The following is a 20,062-nucleotide window of genomic DNA, read 5'->3' on the forward strand; positions in this document are numbered from 1 at the left end:
GCTCTCTCTGACTCGCCTTCACAACAGCAGGGCTCGGCACCTACATTAGATTCAGCACCCGGTGCTACAGCCATGGTAGTGTCGTCTGTTTCGGGCATAAAACATTCTGGTCAAAAACCGGCGCACAGTACAGTACGAAAATTTAAGGACCCTGCGCCTTTCCCCTATCCTGTGTCAACAATGCCTTTACCAGTGGTAGCTCCAGCTGATACTCAGGAGCCAGTAGCGGCTACTGAGCACCCGAAACAAACTGATGTTAACCCTGCCCCTAAACTTGATCCCCAGGAATTTTTGCCGGGGTGGGAGTCTCCTGAGGACGAGAGTGTAACTCCGAATAAATACCCACCTCCGCCACATAAACCACCGCTTGCATTGCTCCCACTGGAGCTGCAAACTGAGTGGAACTGGGGACAATGGACAAAATCCTTAGATAAACAATTGCAGGACTTGCGGGACCATCTGGACAAATTGGGGGAGGAGAGGCAGCAAGCCCCAGAAAAACCGGAAAAAAAAACATCAGTCCTTGTGATGTGCCGTTACCACCAACTCCTACATCTAATAAAACTAATCCATGAGATGGCGAGGCTGCATTCAGGATGCAATCATAGACGGTACTATTTTACCGATAGATGTTCCTGCTGCATTCCCTGTTATTATAAATACTCAGGACAGTCTGTCTGGACTCCTATGGACTGGAAAGCTATGAAAGAAATTAAGGGAGCAATTACTCAGTATGGGTTGTCTTCCTCATATACACAGCAAATGTTATCTGCTTTCTTTTCTAGTAATGTTCTAACTCCAAATGATTGTCTCAGAGTGGCTGCAATTTTATTAACTCCTTCACAGCTCCTACATTTTAAAAGTGGGTTTGAGGAGCTTGCTGCAAGGGCTGCAGATGAGAATTCAGAGTGTAATCCTCATCACCCTTTGCACGGTGTTTCATCTGAAATGTTACTGGGAAAGGGACAATTTCACCCTGATGGAGTACAAGCTTGTATGAAAATTGAAGTTTTACAGCAAGCACAGCAATTGGCTTTAGCTGCTCTGAAAGCTGTGCTGGAAGCAGGAAAGCCTAATCCTTCACATACATCAGTAAAGCAGGGACCTACCGAGCCCTATATGCAATTTATTGACAGATTGACAGAGGCTATTGAAAAGAATATTAATCTGGCATCTAATGCTAAAGAATCGATGCTTATGTCTCTGGCTATGGAAAATGCTAACCCAGCTTGTAAGCGTATTTTGCAGGTTTTGCCAAAATCTGCTGGTCTTCAAGAAATGATGGATGCATGTTCTAAAGTGGGCACAGCAGAGGAAAAGGCTGGATACATGGCTACTGCCTTCGCTGCTGCTGTTAAACCCCTTCTACAACAAGGTCAGGGTGATCGTGGGGGTACTAAAGGTGTGAGATGTTATAATTGTGGACGGATGGGGCATTTTAAAAAGCAGGGTACTGTAAAGAAAATTAGTTCACCAACCTGCCCCCCTCAGTGTGGTATTACTGATTTTGCATACAAATGTATTAAATGTGACAAATTTGGCCACAAGACAATTGAATGTCATTCAAAGTTTAAAAAAGACAGAACCCCGTTGGGAAACTTGGATGTGAGTGCGATGCCACCCCGCGTGATGACACAAAATCAGGGTGTCTGGACTGCATCCCCTCTGCCATTGCAGGGAGTGCCGGAGTGGATGTGGCAACAGCAATAGATTTTACCATAACTGATACTTCTGTTCACTGTATTCCACCTAAATTAAATGGGCCCCTTGGTCATGGGTTATGTGCTTTGCTACTGGGATGATCATCAACATCAAGGAAAGGAAGAATCTTTGTATTACCCGGTGTAATTGATGCTGACTATACTGGAAATATTGGGATCACTGTGCAAACGCATGCTCCTCTGGTCAACATCCCTGAAAACTTGAAAATAGCTCAATTAATTCCATTTGAGGCAAAAGTCCCTCAGACGGGGTCAAAAATTAGAGGAAGTCAGGCCTGAGGTTCCATGGGAATACCACAAATTTTATTTGCTTTAGACATAGCAAAGCACAAACCTGAGGACCAAGTCTCTATGAGAGGTTGTGATAATCAAACAATTAAGCTGTCTGTGTTCAGCAGGAGTTGTTGGAATAGGGGGAATGAAATCAATTCAAATCAGTAAAGAATTGGTGGATGTGTTTATGTCTGATGGAAGTCATACCCAAATTAGACCATATGTTATGCCTTCTCCTATTGCATTGCTTGGACAAGATGTTCTCAGTCAAATGGGAATGAAACTGACCACAGGAAATTTTTAGTGGCTGCCATTGAAGAACAGCTAACCTATAAATTACAATGGCTTACTGAAACACCTGTATGGGTTGATCAATGGCTGCTGACAAAAGAAAAGCTGTCCCATATTCACCAATTGATCAATGAACAGTTAGAAGCAGGCCATATTGTGCCATCCACGAGTCCATGGAATACTCCAATATTTACCATTCCTAAGAAAAATGGAAAATGGAGACTGCTACATGAGTTCAGAGCTATCAATGCAGTTATGAAAGATATGGGAGCTTTGCAACCTGGCTTGCCTAGCCCTTCAATGATACCTCAGGGTTGGGATTTAATAATAATTGATTTAGTGAAAAATTTGCTTTCTCTGTCCCAACAATTAACAAAGGAGAGCCTGCTAAGAGGTATGAATGGGTTGTTTTACCTCAAGGCATGAAAAATTCTCCTGTTATTTGTCAACTGTATGTTGCCTGGGCATTGATACCGATCCGACAAAAACTGCAAAAATGTGTTATCTATCACTATATGGATGATTTCCTAATTGCAGGCAAAGATTTAAACAAGGACCATCTGCTCTGCCTGCTACAATCAGAATTAGCGAAAGCAGGACTGGTAATTGCACCAGACAAGGTGCAACATGAAGCCCCTTGGAAATATCTGGGTTGGATCATTTCCGGAACTGAAATTAGGCCTCAAAAAGTTAAAATTACCACACAGTTAAAAACCTTGTCTGACCTGCAGAAATTGATGGGTGATATCCAATGATTCTGCCCTTTGTGTGGAATCTCAAATGATGATCTGACCGGTCTCATGCCCCTTTTAAAGGGTGAGTCAAAGGCAGAACAAAAAAGAGTTCTGTCAAAAGCTCAGTATGAGGCCTTAGATCACATCATGACAAAAATCACTACCTCTTATGCTTCTCAATGGAATCCAGATTTACAGGTTATTCTGTTTATTGTCAACAGTGAGTATCATCCATTTAGTCTACTAGCACAGTGGGATCTTCAAAAGACTGATCCTTTATGCATTTTAGAATGGATTTTCCTGCCTTACCGATTACGTAAAACTGTAACTACTCAGTTAGAAGTATTTGCTCCTTTGATTGTATGAGGTCATTCACTTTGTCAGGAAATTATGGGCTGTGATCCATCACAAATTTGTTTGCCACTTACCAGGGTATGGTTAGACTGGGCACAACAATCTAGCTCAGCTTTTCAGTCTGCTCTGGTAGGTTTTGTTGGTCCTCTTAATATACATTTTCCACCTCATAAGATGTTTACAATGCTAAAGAACAATCAGTTTGAAGATGTTACCTGTTATTCTAGTAAACCTGTTGTAGGATTAAGTGTCTTTACAGATGCAAGCAAAATCAATCACACAGCTGGATATGTTTGGCAAAGAGATGATGGCTGGAAAGAGCAGAAGATACTTGGTCATTTTTCCATTTCACTACAAACACTAGAGCTAAGTGCTGTTATTGCAGTATTTTAGTGATGGCTTGACACCCCTCTTAATATCGTCTGCGATTCTTTATATGTTGTAGGCATTGTTCAACGTATAGAAAGGGCAATTTTACAAGAAGTCGCTAATCACAGGTTGTGGATCTTGTTAAAAACCTTATTACATCTTGTGAATACTCATAAATGTACATATTTTATTATGCATATTCACAGTCATTCAGGCCTTCCAGGAAGCCTTAGTGAAGGCAGTAACAAAGTGGATAAATTAGTTGCCCAGCACGGGCAGGACCCTCTGTAAATATCTTTCAACAAGCTTGAGCATCCCATGGCTTCTTCCATCAATCAACAAAAATGTTAGCTCGACAGTTTGGACCGTCCCTAACAGATGCCTGAGGCATTGTGCAACCTTGTCCCGATTGTCAAGGCCAAGCAGTAGGTATAGGCCTTGGAGTCAACCCTCGAAGCCTCCAGCCTCTTCAGTTTTGGCAAATGGATGTGACTCATGTACCCTCTTTTGGGAAATTGAAATATGTCTGTGTTACTATTGACACTATTCTCTTACAGGACAAGCTATTACTGAATGAACACATCAAACTTTGAAACAGTTTTTGGAAAAACAAAAAACGGGGAAAGAAGGACTTACACCAGTAGCAAGGATACAGAAAGCTGTATATGTATATGTGCGATTGACAGGAGACTTTAATGATCCCCCTGCTATAATACATGGCCAGGCATTAGGTTCAGGTTATATGACTAAAACTCTGGGTATTCTGGTCCAGTACAAGGATTTGGAAACCGGCATTTGGAAAGGTCCTGCAGAAGTAAAACTAACTGGTCGAGGTTATATGTGTGTAAATTACAGATTCCGGTCTGCGGTGGGTGCCAGCTCGATGGGTGAAACCCTGGAAAGAGTCAGCACCACCCCAGGGCACCCCCCTTGTCAGTGATTGAATTAATTGAAATTAGAGCTTAGGACATCCATTTTATGTATGTTTTCAGTCCTTCTTAAAGTGAAGGGAGCAACACAAAAAAAAACAAAAAAAAACAAGCAAGCAAACAAACAAAAAAAACACCCACCACCCCCCCTCCTGAACCTCCAGGGAAGCGAGACCAGCACGGGATACAGATGTATTGTGTGTGTTTTGTGGTGGTGGGAAGGTCTCTCTTGTGCTCTTATCAGGGGTATTGGGCAAAGTGTAACGGACCATGGACTCGGGAGCCCCTATACAACTCATTTAATACAGTTTCTCTGTGATACTCATGAACTAGAAGTTGGTAAATATAAGTATGTCCAGGTTTCTATCAACCTTTGTAGACCTTTGTAGATATTGCTGGCCACTTCTTCCAACATAAGCTGGCCACCTGTGTCGAAATGAGTGTGCATTTTGGTCAGCATAAAAGCCCAAGCCTCATACGATGTGGGGGAGGCAGAGCCTCTGCGGGGATGCCTGTTAAGGATGAGCCTGCCACCTCGCACTGCAATGGTGCTTCTCGGAGCTGGTTTCCTGTTAGTCTCCACAGGGTCCTTGTGCCACGTTCTGTATGTGGGATTGCGTAGTGGGAGTAATGGTTGTCTGGATTTTGTGCTTCAAATATTGTACTTGTGTGGAGTGTGCTTGTGGGATCCCATGCGTGTGTGTGTGTGTGTGTATGCGCGCTGAGGGCAGATGGTGTTATGTTAATGCATAATGTTAGGGTTAATGCAAAATGTTAGGGTTAATGCAAAAGTGCGGTTGCCGGCAGGTATCCATAGTTGCTGCTGAAGCAGGCAGACAGCTGTAGCTGCTGCCGAGCAGGCCGGCGTTTGTAGGCTGAGTAACTTTGTATAAAAAAAAAAAAAAAAAAAAAAAAAAAAGGAGGCAATGATGCAGCAAACACCTCGACTGTGAACAATGTGCAGTTTAACCTGTGTGCTTCTCAAGAACTGATAACCTGGGGAGGGGGTATATTTGTGTCCTCCCGCCTACAGGTCCATCGCGACTGCCTGCAAAGTTTGTCAAGCCTTGCCATGAGCTGGACAGACGAATGGAAAAACCTGATGCCTCAGCTACAGGAGCTGACAGCAAATGCCCCAAGCAGAATGAGATAGAGGAAGAGAAAAACGAATGACTGCAAAACATCACCTGGGGACAACTGAAAAGTAACATCCTGAATATGTGTGCTTGTAAAGTAGCTATTCTTAGAGGCTGTGATTTTGTGTATAAAACCACCTGTATTTACTAGCCAGTTGCTAATAAGAAACTATGCCTTGTATTGTATAGATTTGTCACTTGTAAAAGAGATGTTAGAGTATGGAAATTTGCAGTAGCTGCTAGAAAATGCTAAGGCAAAAGCCGGAAAGATTCTAATACAATGGTAGTGTTATAAAGCAGGTAATGGAACAAATTAAGAGGGTGGGAGAATTCCACTGGTAAGAAATTTCTTTGGCTAGTCCCTCGCTGCCATCAGCATCTTCAACATGCTGCTGCACCCTGTAATAGTTACTCTGCTAATGTAAATTTGTGTGTGCCTTGCTGTAGTAGCAACTTGTTACTGGATGAAGCAGGTGAAACTCTGCATTGACAACAAGGTGCAAGGACTGAGACTGACAAAATGCCTGCTACCACAATCAAGGGCAAGACTGGGTTGGCCTCTGTGTTTGCCACCAAGAAGAACCTTTAGCTCCGCTGTTGGCTGCAACCCTGCAGGCGTGGAGCGGTGGGGACACATGCCATGCCAGACCTTGATGTGAGGGATGGCCTCCCCTGTTGTCAGAGAGCCATACAGCAGAAAAAAGGGGCAGGCCCAGCAGCCTGTAGCTGGCATATGTTGGAGATATGATCGAGCCCAAATCCCCTGCTCAAGTAGAGTCACCCAAAACATATATAAAACAAAAAGGGGGAGATGTGGAGACAGTGATCTCACAGGAGAATGGATAATTGGTACATAAACTCTGAAAATCCTGAAAGATACAGCAAGGCCATAAGAGGCCCGAAGAAGCCTAAACAAGCAAGATAAGAAGCTGGAATTCACCAAGTTAATGAGAACTGTGGACTGTTGGCAAGATTTCGAGGTCAAGTTCCCACACCTGTGCTTAACCAATTATATGTTAGTTGCAAAGGTTCTTCAAGACATGTATCCAATCATAATATGCCAAATCACTGTAAGTGCATGTAAGAAACAGTGTTTAAGGAGTTAAGGCTTTGTAATAAACAGCTTTTGTCTGACCATATTGATCTCTGAGTCCATGTAGTTTGCGGCAAGAGATTAATCCAGTTAGACCAATCCTACAAGAGCTGACAAAATCACAGGGTAGAATAAGAACATGGGTTTTTTCCCAAAAAAATTCAGCTTCCAGTTTTGCTTTAAATGAACACTCAAAAGTTATGGATAACTGCAATAAAAGACCATCAGTCACCACCATCATCTGTTCAACTAATACTTTGAATTTTCAGTCATTATGCTAGCTAATCTAAACCTCTTGTGTAAGGCAGAACAACAAAAACATGCTTCACCTCAAAAGAGTAGTTCTTTTCTCTAGTTACAAACAGGATGGAAAATTGAACCATTTGCATTTTTGCTCAGTTGTTAGTGAATACTTGCTGACCTCTTGACTTCTAGCTTGGAAAGACAATTTTAATAATTGTAGCATGTTTTCCGGGAACAGGGTGATTGGTTTGCCTTTTCTATCGCCCCAGGAAGCATACAATCTTCATACTGTTAGTCTTGAAAACCACTCACAAAGGGACAAATTGGAGGCAGTTAGTTCCACCTTTGTCCTGACATTTTCTCTGAGTATTTTTCTGCCTAACAGCTTTCTGTTCCAAAGTAGATGTTCTCTCTTCCATCTCAGTGACCTTGTCACTTAAATTTGAAGGGTCATTTTTATTACTGTTAGATATTCTGACATTTACTGCAGTTCTTACAGTATTTTTCCCCTCCATTGCTGCCACTAATGATATTTACATTTCTGTGTCATTTATTGATGTAGTTTTTCCTTTCACTGTTAATGAATACAGCTACAACTAATTGCTATTCCCAAGCAACATAGTTTGTTTTCCAGCCCAATTTCAAACCCAACAAAAAAATATCAAAGATTATTCATATACAAGAGGAGGTGAAGGAAGGTCAGGGAGCAGGAATGGTGAGTTTCATGGCATTAGTTACCAACATAACCCTGCTCATAACACAACCTTTACAACATTTTAGCTAAGTGGGACAGTCTGGCTGAAGGTTAATCAGTTCCCTTCCCCCAGAATTTAGCGGACAGGTAAAAAAAAGTAACTTTTCATTCTAATGACAGAAAAGCTGTATGTCTGAATAACAGCAGATGGAAACAAGCAGTGAATTCTCACTCCAGAAAATACAAGTTGAGATGCTACAGTCGTTTCTCACTCTGTCACAGTGACAAAAGTAGAAGTTAACTTGGGCTGAAAACTAACCAGAAGGTTTTGGTTTGTAAGACTTTCAGCCAAGACAGGTGATATAGCTACCAGAGTCCAAAGTATTCCTGTTTCAGCCCCCTCAGGAGCAGGTGGGAGGCTCAGTGTGGATTTTATGGGATAAGTTTCTGAAGGACAAGTTTAAACAATGGTCAGGGGCCATTACACTTAAACAACCTCTCCTCGGAATGTGTACTTCTGCTCTCACCCTTACTTGTGCTTCAAACTAAGACAGCAGAGGCTGTTGCTTGATACACCGTTTATAAAGAAAGAGTCCTGCAAGGCAAGAGGTGTGCCCATTACTGACAGGATATTCTTCATCTTGCTCTCTGCAAGGCAGCTTGGAAATCTACAACACAGAGGTGATTTGTTCATGTTGCACTGTAGGGAAGATGGATAAAACCCAGGCCTTTTCATGGCTGAAAGATGAGCTATCCAAATTTCAAGTATAAGGAAAATGAATCATGCTAATGGGAGAATTTACAGAAACCATGGCTTCATGATTTAGTTTAGAGTGCCCTTTTTTATTCTCTTAGTTCTTCTGTATGCTTTCTGGTATCACTTCTTTCTATCTCCCAGTATCTTTGCCCAAGGTGAAAACCAATGCTCCTTTGCACGGGCACGTTAAATGTTAAAGCAACCTGCCTGAAAATGCTGCTGCTCATAAAGTTCCTCCCGTATTTCCAGATTCCCACACATTTCAGATCCTTTCCTATACTAATTCAGATGGTGGGGCTTACTCAGCATTAACATCTCAATGTGTATCAAAACACAGAGACACTGAACATTACTATCACAGCTGATTTATGGCAGTCCTTAGACACCAAGGGAAAACCAGAGAGGTGCATCCCAACAGGCAAGTTCATTCTGAGGACTTTTGGGAGCAGACAACACTGGGAGAGGTTTTATCTCTAAGGCTCTCCTCCGGGATGAAATTCAGCTGCACCACGGCATCTCCTAAAGCCTTGTTCTCCGCTTGCACCTAAGTCTTCTGAGGAGAGTCTGGGGCAGGACGGCTCTCTGTCCGGAGGAGGATCGACCCCGCAAACCCCAACGCCACCAGGGCAGGGGCTTTGGGGGGGGGGGGCACACGACACGACATGCAGAGGGAGCGTAGTCCCGGCTTTCCGAAGCGGGGCCCGGTGCCCGCGGGGAAAAGGCCCCTGCCGGGGGGTCCGCGGGGGCTTCCCAGAGCCGGTCCCCTCCGCCTGGGAAGGGAAGAAGGTGGCCGGGTGGCGGCAGCGAAGCCGTGGTGGCCATGAGGCCGGGGGAACCCCCGAGACCCCCGCTCCCAAAAGCACTATCATCCCGGGCACGTACTCACGGCTGCTGTGGGGGCTGGCCGAGGAGGAAGAGCCGGTGTCCCTTGCGGCCGCTCGCTCTCCGCCCGCTGGGTCCATCCCTTCCAATCCCCTCCCCTCCCTCCGACGCGTTTTGGGGTTCGAGCTCCCACTCCTGAGCTCCCGCGTTTCCGCTGTTACGCGAGGGAGGACGCGGCGGGGCTGCCGGCGGGGGAGCGCTCCCGCCTCAGAGGAGCGGCCGGCAGAGCAGAGTGGGGCTCAGGGCAGAGAGGGACTCAGAGCCCAGAGGGGCTCAGGGCAGAGCGGGGCTCAGGGCAGAGAGGGGCTCAGGGCAGAGCGGGGCTCAGGGCAGAGCGGGGCTCAGGGCAGAGAGGGGCTCAGGGCAGAGCGGGGCTCAGGGCAGAGAGGGGCTCAGGGCAGAGCGGGGCTCAGGGCAGAGAGGGGCTCAGGGCAGAGCGGGGCTCAGGGCAGAGAGGGGCTCAGGGCAGAGAGGGACTCAGAGCCCAGAGGGGCTCAGGGCAGAGCGGGGCTCAGGGCAGAGCGGGGCTCAGGGCAGAGAGGGGCTCAGAGCAGAGAGGGGCTCAGAGCAGAGAGGGGCTCAGGGCAGAGCGGGGCTCAGGGCAGAGAGGGGCTCAGAGCAGAGAGGGGCTCAGGGCAGAGCGGGGCTCAGGGCAGAGCGAGGCTCAGAGCAGAGGTGGGCACAGCGGACGGCAGCAGAACTACAAGCGACTGACCGGAGCCGGACTCTGCTCCTGCTTTTCCTCAGACCCGGCTCGCCCTCCAGCTGCAGCGGTGTCAGCCGTCGGGGCTCTCCGCGCTTCACTGCCAGAGAAACTTCAGCCACTTGCCGGGCAGTACCCATCCTCTGCCCTGAGCGGCCGCCTGGGTGAAAGGAAGTGGTCCTTTGCAAGCCATCAGAATGGCGAGGACCATGAGACCCGACAACATTAACCCCCGGACGGGGATGGTGGTGGCTCTGGTCAGCGTCTTCCTGGTGTTTGGTTTCATGTTCACCGTGTCCGGCATGAAGGGGGAGACCCTGGGGGACATCCCGCTGCTGGCCATTGGGCCAGCCATCTGCCTGCCAGGCATAGCCGCTATTGCCCTCACCAAAAAGACCGACGGCTGCACCAAATGGCCCAAGAAAAACAAGTGTTCGTGCTACAAGCAAGTCAGGGACCGGGATGTCTTGAGGCTGCTGAGAACCCCCTCAGACCTGGAGTCTGGTAGGATGAGATGCAAGAGGCTGTCGAAGAAGGCATACCAGAACAGAAGAGTGCTGCGGGGCAAGGACTCTGTGTCCGTCTGCACCACCACCACTGCCGCCATGGGAGAGTGCAGGAGCTTCAACGGAAAAGTGGAGGAGGAGATGCTGAGCTACCTGGAGACGTGTTACCCAGAGATGCCAGGGAATGTGCTAGTGAGAGATGGCACAGTGTACAGTGCCTTGGAAAAGGAGAGCTCTTCTCCCACCGGGGACAGCACTGCCTGCCCAGACATTGAAGACAACATTTTTGTTGCTCCTAAAGACAGTATCATAGTCTGCTCTTACAAGGAAAACAGCCCTTATGACCAATACTGTTGTTACATAAACCCCACTGAAGTCAACTCAGACCAAGAGACAATAGTGTGAAAGATGCATACTTTATATATATGTATGTATACAAAACCAACAACTTCAACTTCGTGATAGGGGATAATATAGCTTACAGGACTGCATGGGACAATCCTGATACTGTTACAGTTTAACGTGATATGTGACTGATACTCAAACCTTGTGTGCCTGAAATGCTCTTTCTGTAAGTAAAAAAGCATGTTTAAAGGTTAAAGAATACAATTTTTCATTTTGGAAAAAGGAAATTACATTTTAATTTTATTTTCTCCCTTCCCCTCCCTTTTGTTTTCCTTCTGCCTGTTGTACCCAAGCCCGTAGACACAATGGCATGAGGGCAGCAGTGGCCATCAGCTGAGATCAAGAGCTGTCTGGAGCTGTCTGTAGGGAACAATGTGGTGCTTTATGGCTGAATGAGTCTCAGCAATAGCGTCACTTCACTTTGTGAAGGATTGAGAGATGTCAGCATGCACTCCAACAGACTGATGTTAGGGAGTGTAGAAAGGATTTGTCTCCCTTCTTCCTAGCAAGATTTGATTTTCTTCTGCTTCAACGAATCGATGTGCTGACCCTGTGTAGGCTCTTCTGAAAGTCTCCTAGCAGCCAGATAGGCTCCAGGGAGTTTTCAAAGGCTAATCCAAATAGCATGCAAGGTACAGGTTTTAGCTTCATTCCCCACTGGTATAGAGTTCTCTGAAATGTTTCTAACACTTCTGGATTTCACAGTTGTACTTGACTAGAAGATTATGACATGATCAAGACACATTTCTTGCAGAGACAAGGAGCAGATGCCAGTGGATGCAGGTCTTAAAAATATACCTCAGTACCTCTAAAGTCATTTAGAGGATAGACTTCTGTGGGTTGTGTTCAGAGCTGAGTCTGATTCCTGAAAAAATGTCGCTTTTATATGCTTTTTTAAAAATGCCAGATCTTTCTCTGTGGGTGATGAATGGTTACAGTCCACTCAGGGGTCTCAAAGCTGTACTTTTGCTTTTGGGAGGCAACAGAGGACGTGGGTGACAGATGTTTCTGTTCACAGTTTATGGATACGTGCAAGAGAAGTATGAAGTGAGTAGTGAGTATTAACCATTCAAAATATGAACCTGTAGCTTACATACAGAAAAAAACAAATCCTGGGTATTCTGTCCAGCAGCAAATTACATGTTTTTGTACACAATTTCTATAAAAATCTTACCTGGCCTCTACTACATAGGTAACAGAGATGTGGTAGCATACAATGTAAATGTTAAGCAGCTACACTAAAGATTAAACTCTTAGGCTAACAGTTACTAAACCATAGAGTAACGTGTTAGCATGTCGCAAAGTCCCAGTTCTTATAAGTAAACCCTCACAACTCCAGAATGTTCCTCGTGATGGGAGTAGTAATAACTGTTCTTGCTTAGCTGGCCTTTAGTCAACCTTAATTTGCATCAGACAGGTGTATTGAACTACCAGGGCAGGAAAGAAGAAAAACAGCCTCTTTTGTAGCTACCTCAGTTGTTCTGTAGAAAGTGGCATGGATTTTTCCACTAAAATGAACTATTCCAACCTGCCCATGGAATCTTTTGGAAAGTGAATGGAAACTTTATGCATTCACCAGTGTGTTTGTTTATTTGGAAACTTAAGTCAAATAATTACAAAGAATCAGCTTCCAAAGAGATTTCCAGAAAGACGACTTTTTACATAAGGTAACTTGTTTTTTTTCAGACCAAACAAGACATTAATGCTTTGGCCAGGCTTTGGTGGCAAATCAGAGTGCTGGTAGAAAAATTAGAAAAATAGTCTCTGAGTCAGGTAAGGCCTCTCAATAAGTGCCTACAGTGCTTTGGGAATAAATAAACACTACACTCTGTACAGTCCAAGTTTCATCCACTGAGCAAAGGAGTTACAGGCCCTCTCCCTGACATGTTCACTCCACTTCCCACTGCCACATAAAAGCACTCTATTATTGTCTGGCAGGTTGTCTCTTGCAGGCGTAGTCACTGCAGGACCCTATTCTGCAATGTACAGAGCAGCTTTTTGATGGCACTGGGAAGTCTTACTTCGTGACCTCTGAAGTCAACAGCTAAACTACTGCTGATGAACGTGGTGGGGATTAGGGTCTTTCATCACTTTCTTCCCAAGAGAAGCAGGTGAAGGTCTCAGCATGTGCCAAGGGGTGCTCAGCATCCCTGAAGTTCAGACACTACATGAGAAAACAGAATACCAGGTAGGTACATTACTGCCTTTGCCAGGGTTATGAGCAATAGCTCTCCTTGCATAAGAGAGCAAAGCGTCAGCCCGCTGGGAACCTAGATTTGTACAGTTATGCAAATATATATAGGAAGAGGTCAAGTTTTTCCATTTTGTCTGGGATTAGATGTTCTCTTTCAAGAGTTATATGGGGTTTTACAAGGTAAGGCAGCAAACTCTAGTGACAAACGGAATGGTAAATATATAACCTGAGATATAGCCACTCCACAATCTGAGTCATGTGCTTCATTCCATTCCTAGTATAAAAACAAGAGAATGTTTGTGTTAAAGCAAAGTTTAATGAGAGTAAAATTTCCCACAATATAGAAAGAGATATAAAAAATATGTGCTGAAAACATGATATTTACAAGCAATGTCCTTCCTCCATTCAGTTAGCTGGGTAAGATTTCATAACAAAATGTAAATTTAAGTGATATTTCTAGGGTAATCCATCATAATCCACTGAAGTTTTTCACTGAACATCTGTGAAGTTGAAGTTAAATATATTCACACTGCCTCTGAAATCTCTTTCTCTATTTTTCCTTTCTTTTTTTCCTAGTTATGCAGAAATTGAAATAGACCACTGGAAAAAAAAAAAAAAATCGGACATTTAAAAGTAAAGATTTTTTTTTGTGTGTGGTTTATTTTGGAAGTAAAGTGAGCAGCAGCATCTTCAACCTTTTCAGGCAGATACCATGCCCAGGCTAGAGAATTACTGGGGCTTTATTTTCATTCAGCTCATATGGCTTCTTCTGATGGCCACTAGAACTTTTAGGACCAGTGCTGATCTTGACACATGCAGGCATAATCACACTGCTTTTCAGAGGCAGCTTCTAGTCCCGGGTTTGAATCTGGCTTTAGGATACCACAGCCTGGGATGTGATTCCAAGCCATGACCTGGACATGAGAGCTTGTTTCTGTCCTTGGTACCTTTAAAACATCTCGGGGGCAAAACCCCACTTCTCAGTGGTATCCTCCAAACAATTAGTGCAGTTGTAGTGGAGCTGTTTGTGAGCTCATTGAAGTCAATTTCCACATGCTTCTTGGTCCTACAGTATGGGTGGCAGGGCATATGTTAGCGTTTGAAGAAAAACAATAATTTGGACATTCAGAGAAGGTTCCTAAGATACATAAAATTCATTTTTAGAGTAGCATTTCTCATAGTGTTGCACTGGAGTTTACCTTTTAAGAAAAAATGTAATACACAGATCAGCCATACACAGGGCAACTTTGTGTTGCTTTGTTTAAATTTCTGTTGTCATAAATACCATTTTTATAGTCATACATACTGATCATTGCACAGCTTTTAACAGAAAGTTAGGAGTTTTGAACAGTGTTCATTTTTTTTTTTTCCTGGAACACTAAATAATAGCCAGTCCTTTCTGCCTGGATCCAAAGGAGTGGGAGGTGAGTGGGCTCTGGGTGTGTGCCCCTTGAGACCAATATTGTATTCTTGATCTGTGTTCTGCAGAAATTGAAGTTTTTTTCACAGGCAGATATTCCCCATCCAATCCAGCCTCTCCACAGTTCTGGCTCCAGTTACTATTGTGTTGTAATTAGCAGAGTAACAGCCACAAAGACCCCCTCTCAGTATTTCTCCTGGTACATACCAGACTGCAGAGTGAGCTCCTGCTCTTGACCAGGGTGGTAGGATATGAAGGATATATATTATACATCCCAAGTAAGCTGTTATGTTGAGACATCCAACTAAATTGCCAGTTCTTGCAGCACAGGCATGGGATTGTGCATCTCTGTGTAATACCTTTCATGCCAAAGGTGCTACAGGGGTAGGTTAGAGAGGAGTGACTGTCAGGCCTCAAAGGCACTTCCAGCCTGATTTTCATGAATGTTTAGGGACTGATCTACTTATATGCAGAGTACAGTCTGTACTCAGAAACTTTAATCTTAACACATTGCTAGTAAAAACATATTGTTAGAGAATGGTTCTGACATGGGGGATTTTCTGAGTCTTGAAAGGTTACTGTGAAAGTTGCTAATATCAATCATATTAAAACTTGTAGAGCAGTTTCCTCATGTGTAGGCTGGAAGAGTTTTCCTGACACATTCTTAAGACACAGCATGGGGTATCAGCTGTAAAGCAGCTCATGCTGAGCCCATTTCTACTCTGCAGCAACACTGAACATGCCGTCCCTACTGGGATGACTGTCGGAAGGTTTGTTACTTCTCTGGTACTATGGGCCCTTAGGAACCTAGAATTCACTTTTAATGCTCTCTGGCAAACTTTCATCAGCAAGCATTACCTTTAATTTATCAGTCCTCTCAGTGAAGGAATCCAGACCCTGTATGTCTTTACCAAGCAAGGAGATCCAGCTATTGCTGTGTTTTAAATCATGGTTCCTCTTCTGTTTAGAATAGTTGCATGGATTAGCTCTGACCATGCTATTGTGAAATGCACACAGAAGTGTTCGTGCTTAATGTTTTTACTTACAAACACTGCACCATGCATAGATGTATAAACATCACACATTTGTTTGAAAAGCAGGTCACAAAATGCACAAGCATAGAATATATTCATTTGAGATTTGTTCAGATGACCCCTCTGTCTTCCAATACCTCACTCAAATTTTCTGCCTCAAGCCTATTGTTGCAAAATTCTTCCATCCTTTAGGAGAATTTCTCTAAGAACTCCATAGTGGCTTTTTAAAGAGAGAAAATTCTTCCAAGAGGATACACAGATTTTGATGTCCCAGGACTGTGTTGTATTTTAATAGCATCATTTGTACTCATGCATGCTCATTGGAAGGTTTCAGTCACTAGGGTTCCCAACAAATTCTACAAAACCACTCCCTCAGATTTCAAACTGGTTGGTTTACATCTCAACATGAGAAAGTGCATTTTAGCAAATTTTAAATTGGGAGGAGAAAGAATTTTCCCCTATTTTCTTTGGCAAGAACATTGGATTGCATATGATTTTATATTTGAATTCCAATTTAGAAAGTAATAATGTACAATCCAAAGTTTTACATTGACTGGTGTGAAGGAGGGGAAAGTTCAGACAGGAATTAGGAGGACAGGTTACTCATTAGCTGAAAAGCAGATGGTAGTCAGACTGAAAATAATCAGAATAATCTTGCATAGCCTGATCTTTTTACTAGTCCACTATAACAGCCTGCCATGACATAGCACGAGAAGTACACTATTAAGAAATCAAAGGCTCTTACTATTGAGGTCAATTCAGAAGGAAGGTCTATTAATAACTTTTAGGGGTCTGAGTGGGGTGGAAGAGAGAGATGTTTTACATGCTAGGGAACCTCATACCAACCTCTTCTTCACATACAGATCTTCACGAGCCCTTGCGTCCTCTGACTGCACAGTCAGGCTCAACAATCACATTATGCCCTTGCACTGTTTGCAGAAAACACCAGATTTATTTTTTTTAATAAATTAAATAAAATATTTTTTTCTGATTTGACTGTTTAGCTGCAGAAATAAATAGATAACTTTTCTGTTTACACAAAAAGAACCATGGAACTGGATACCCTCTGCACATATTGATACCAAGGTAAATAAAAGATGTTTGCTATCTATCTAGGGGATAAAGACTAACTTTTTGGTGGCAAAACACAGTCTTTTTAAAGTGCCAGTGAGCTGAATAAAATCTAGGAACTTTTACACTTGGAAATACATTAACCTTTTTTTTTTTACTTATTGGTATTTTTTTATAAATATTGTGGTTGTTCAATCTATTCCTCAACATTCAAACTGAAACAATATAGTGAAACTTTATCAATCTAATTAAAGACTTTCTTGAGCGAGTTTTTGCATTGTGTGATTTTTTTTTAATGTGCCTGCATTTTCACCTATATGCAGATTGAGCTGCAATAAACAATAATCAAAATACACAATCTTCTAATAAAATCACTCATCATTAATACGGTATTAGCATCCTCTGCACTATTTTGCATGACTGCAAACAATGAATGGTCACTGAAGGAAGAACTGAGTTGATCTATAAAGTACATACCACCTTCAGTTCTTCAGCTCTGTTATTACAATTGCTTCCCTATTTTCTGGTAGGGATATAATTTCGAAGGAAAGGAGGAACACATCAAATATTTATCTGTATAAAGTGCCATTTTAGAAAAGAACACTTGCTAAATTAGCTGACTAGCTCCACATCTGGGATGTGAACCTCTGGATTTTGGGCATCCCACAGATGAACACTGTGCTGGTTACCATACCTCAGATTCACAAGCCAGTAAATGCTTTGCTGCAGTGCCAAGGTTATCAGGACTTTATTCAGCAGCTACAGTGTTATCCACAATAAGCTTCCTTGCTATATTTCCTGAGCAGTTAGAGATACCAGAGCTATAACAGGACCTTGGAGATCTGAATTTGCAGTAACATCAGTCACAATTGCCACCCCACACAAGGATACAGATTTACAGTGGTGAAATGGGACAGCATTTTGTTTCGCAGGTGCTCTTGTATAAAGACCATCTGCTCTTGTATATGAAGTTGTCTGCGGAGCACCACTGTGTTCCCTTGGTGCGTTCTGATGCTTGCAGAGTACAAACCTGAGGTGATGATTGTCAACAACTTCATGTCCTTATACCAGATATTGATTTGCATTAACCTCTTCTTATACAGTTTTATTTATAGCCAGACATATTTTATGCATATAAGAATATTTAATTCTCTCAAATATATATATTATATAGATAAATTATTATACATATGTATGCCTGTGTGGCCACACCAGTACATGAAAAAAATATCTCTGCAGCTATGCCACCCCAGGAGGTAAAAGCAAAGCACATTTCACAAGTTTCATGCTGCAATCACCTTTGCTGAATTTGCTGTGTCATACAATCTCTAATGATTGCTCCACTGTTTCTAACTTCTGGTAAAAATCTGTGTAACCAAATAAATGTTCCTGAAACTCACCTATTGCTTCAATAGTTGACAATGAAACATGGCTATAGCTGCTAAATACATCTAACAAAATGCCTGAGATGATACATCTTAAATACTTGCCGGTTAACTGAGGACACTTCTGTTTGCACCTATAATGTTCATTAACCTGTACTTCTATCTTCTGGAGGAAGAACAGTTGTATCATCACAGTCATCAGACAAACTGACATTCCTAAGAACTTCTGCTTGAAATTTCAGGAAGATATCCTAGATTCAACAGTCCTTAGAAAAGCATCTAGTTCTCATTCTGGAGATGCTCTGAAGAGAGGATCTAGGTATAACAAGAAAGCAGAGGCAACCTGACAGTGGTGTTCTTCAGGATGTACCTGTTTTGTAGATAACCACCAGACTCTAAGCCTCTTACAGTCAGCAAGTCTCTATTATCTTCAGCAGAATTTGAATACTGCCCAAGGACATGTTTGTGGTGAAAGCTGCCAATCCAATCAGCTTGCTAATGGTCACTCATCACTCATTGCTATTTAGATGACTTTAAACTCAGAAGACACCTGTTTTAAAGAATTTAATTCTAAAACCAACACTAAAATAAAGCAAAAGAGTTAAAACTGAAGTACTGCTACAGATGAACATACAACAACATACAACAGATGAACATACAACAAAGCACATTCACACTTCATAAAAGACCCGATGATACACACCTTTCTAATAAAAATGTAAAAATACTAATTCATTAGAAGAATAATGTAAACCATATTACACATCATGCAGCACTAAAACAGAACAGAGAGTTTCATGACATCTGGGCAGCATTTGGATAAAGGAAATGGTTGTATTAAAGGACATCTCTGGGCTCTGGATAACTGAAAGGTTTATTTTGCTAAGATTACAAATAACATAGCTGTACTGTAGCTGTACTGTACCATATACTAATATGAAATTCAAAAATAGAGAAAAGAATCTTTTAAGTTTAGAAAACAATGTGAAACCATTTAAAAATTTCAATTTTAAAAAATTTGCTGACTTTATGTTGGGATCTGATGTTAGAAGGTACAGCTATGTGTAAATCCCTTGCTGAGATTCTGGTCCCATTCAAGTGACAGTATTCTCACAGACTTCTTTCTTAGATAGAATTTTACTCAGAATGTTCTGTATTTTTCTGTGGAGTTAAAATAAGCTTTCCACAATTCAGAAGGATTTACCTTTCTATGTCTATTAATTATCTCTGAAAAACCTAAAGTTATCACAGTACAAGCTGAAGAAGGACTTTAATTTGATTCTCCTATTACTATCACACAGCACATATTCAGCATTAAAAGTATGCTAGCTTCATGGGAACATGGACAACTACTCAGCTACTGGTTTAAGCTACCTAAATTTATACCAGAAAAATTACATCTACATCTGTGGTTTTGTACTTGCACTTAGGATCAGGGACAGGATGAAGGGTAAGGGAGCAGAATAAGGAGGAGTAAATGCTGCTTTGTCTCTCTTAGTCCTTCCTTTATACCTCCTCCCAGTTAGCTTTGACCAGTACAGCTCACAATATAGTGGAACTGCTATGACTCTTGGTATCGTTTCTTCCTGTATCTCAAGTATCTAATTCTGTCAGACTGTTAATCAGGTCAACTGAAACTGGCTAAACTCCTCAAAATACATTAGCCTTGAAAGGTAATCTGTTGTGATAAATAGAACCCTAAAAAGTATAAACAGGGCCCATTGTACACATATTTTGTCTTTAAAGAAAGTCAACACCAGCAGTGCTTACAGAACCATGCTTATCAACAGATTACTCAGCTTGTAGTGAGAGGTCTCTTTTTACAGGAAATGCTTGCTCAGGAATGACCTTTCCTAAAGAGTGTCCTA

General features: G+C 42.6%; 1 protein-coding gene across 1 annotated transcript; it reads left to right on the top strand.

Annotated features, from left to right (window-relative positions):
• Positions 1-10,251: 10,251 nt before the first annotated feature.
• Positions 10,252-11,235, top strand: TMEM215 (transmembrane protein 215). Its single transcript, XM_057410561.1, has one exon. The coding sequence runs from the start codon at positions 10,377-10,379 to the stop codon at positions 11,088-11,090; it is 714 nt and encodes a 237-aa protein (XP_057266544.1). The 5' UTR covers positions 10,252-10,376; the 3' UTR covers positions 11,091-11,235.
• Positions 11,236-20,062: the final 8,827 nt, after the last annotated feature.

Source organism: Pezoporus wallicus, unplaced genomic scaffold, assembly GCF_028554395.1.
Source record: "Pezoporus wallicus isolate ANWC-B61680 ecotype Strahan unplaced genomic scaffold, APGP_CSIRO_Pwel_v1 contig_7613, whole genome shotgun sequence".
NCBI classification, from domain to species: domain Eukaryota; kingdom Metazoa; phylum Chordata; class Aves; order Psittaciformes; family Psittacidae; genus Pezoporus; species Pezoporus wallicus.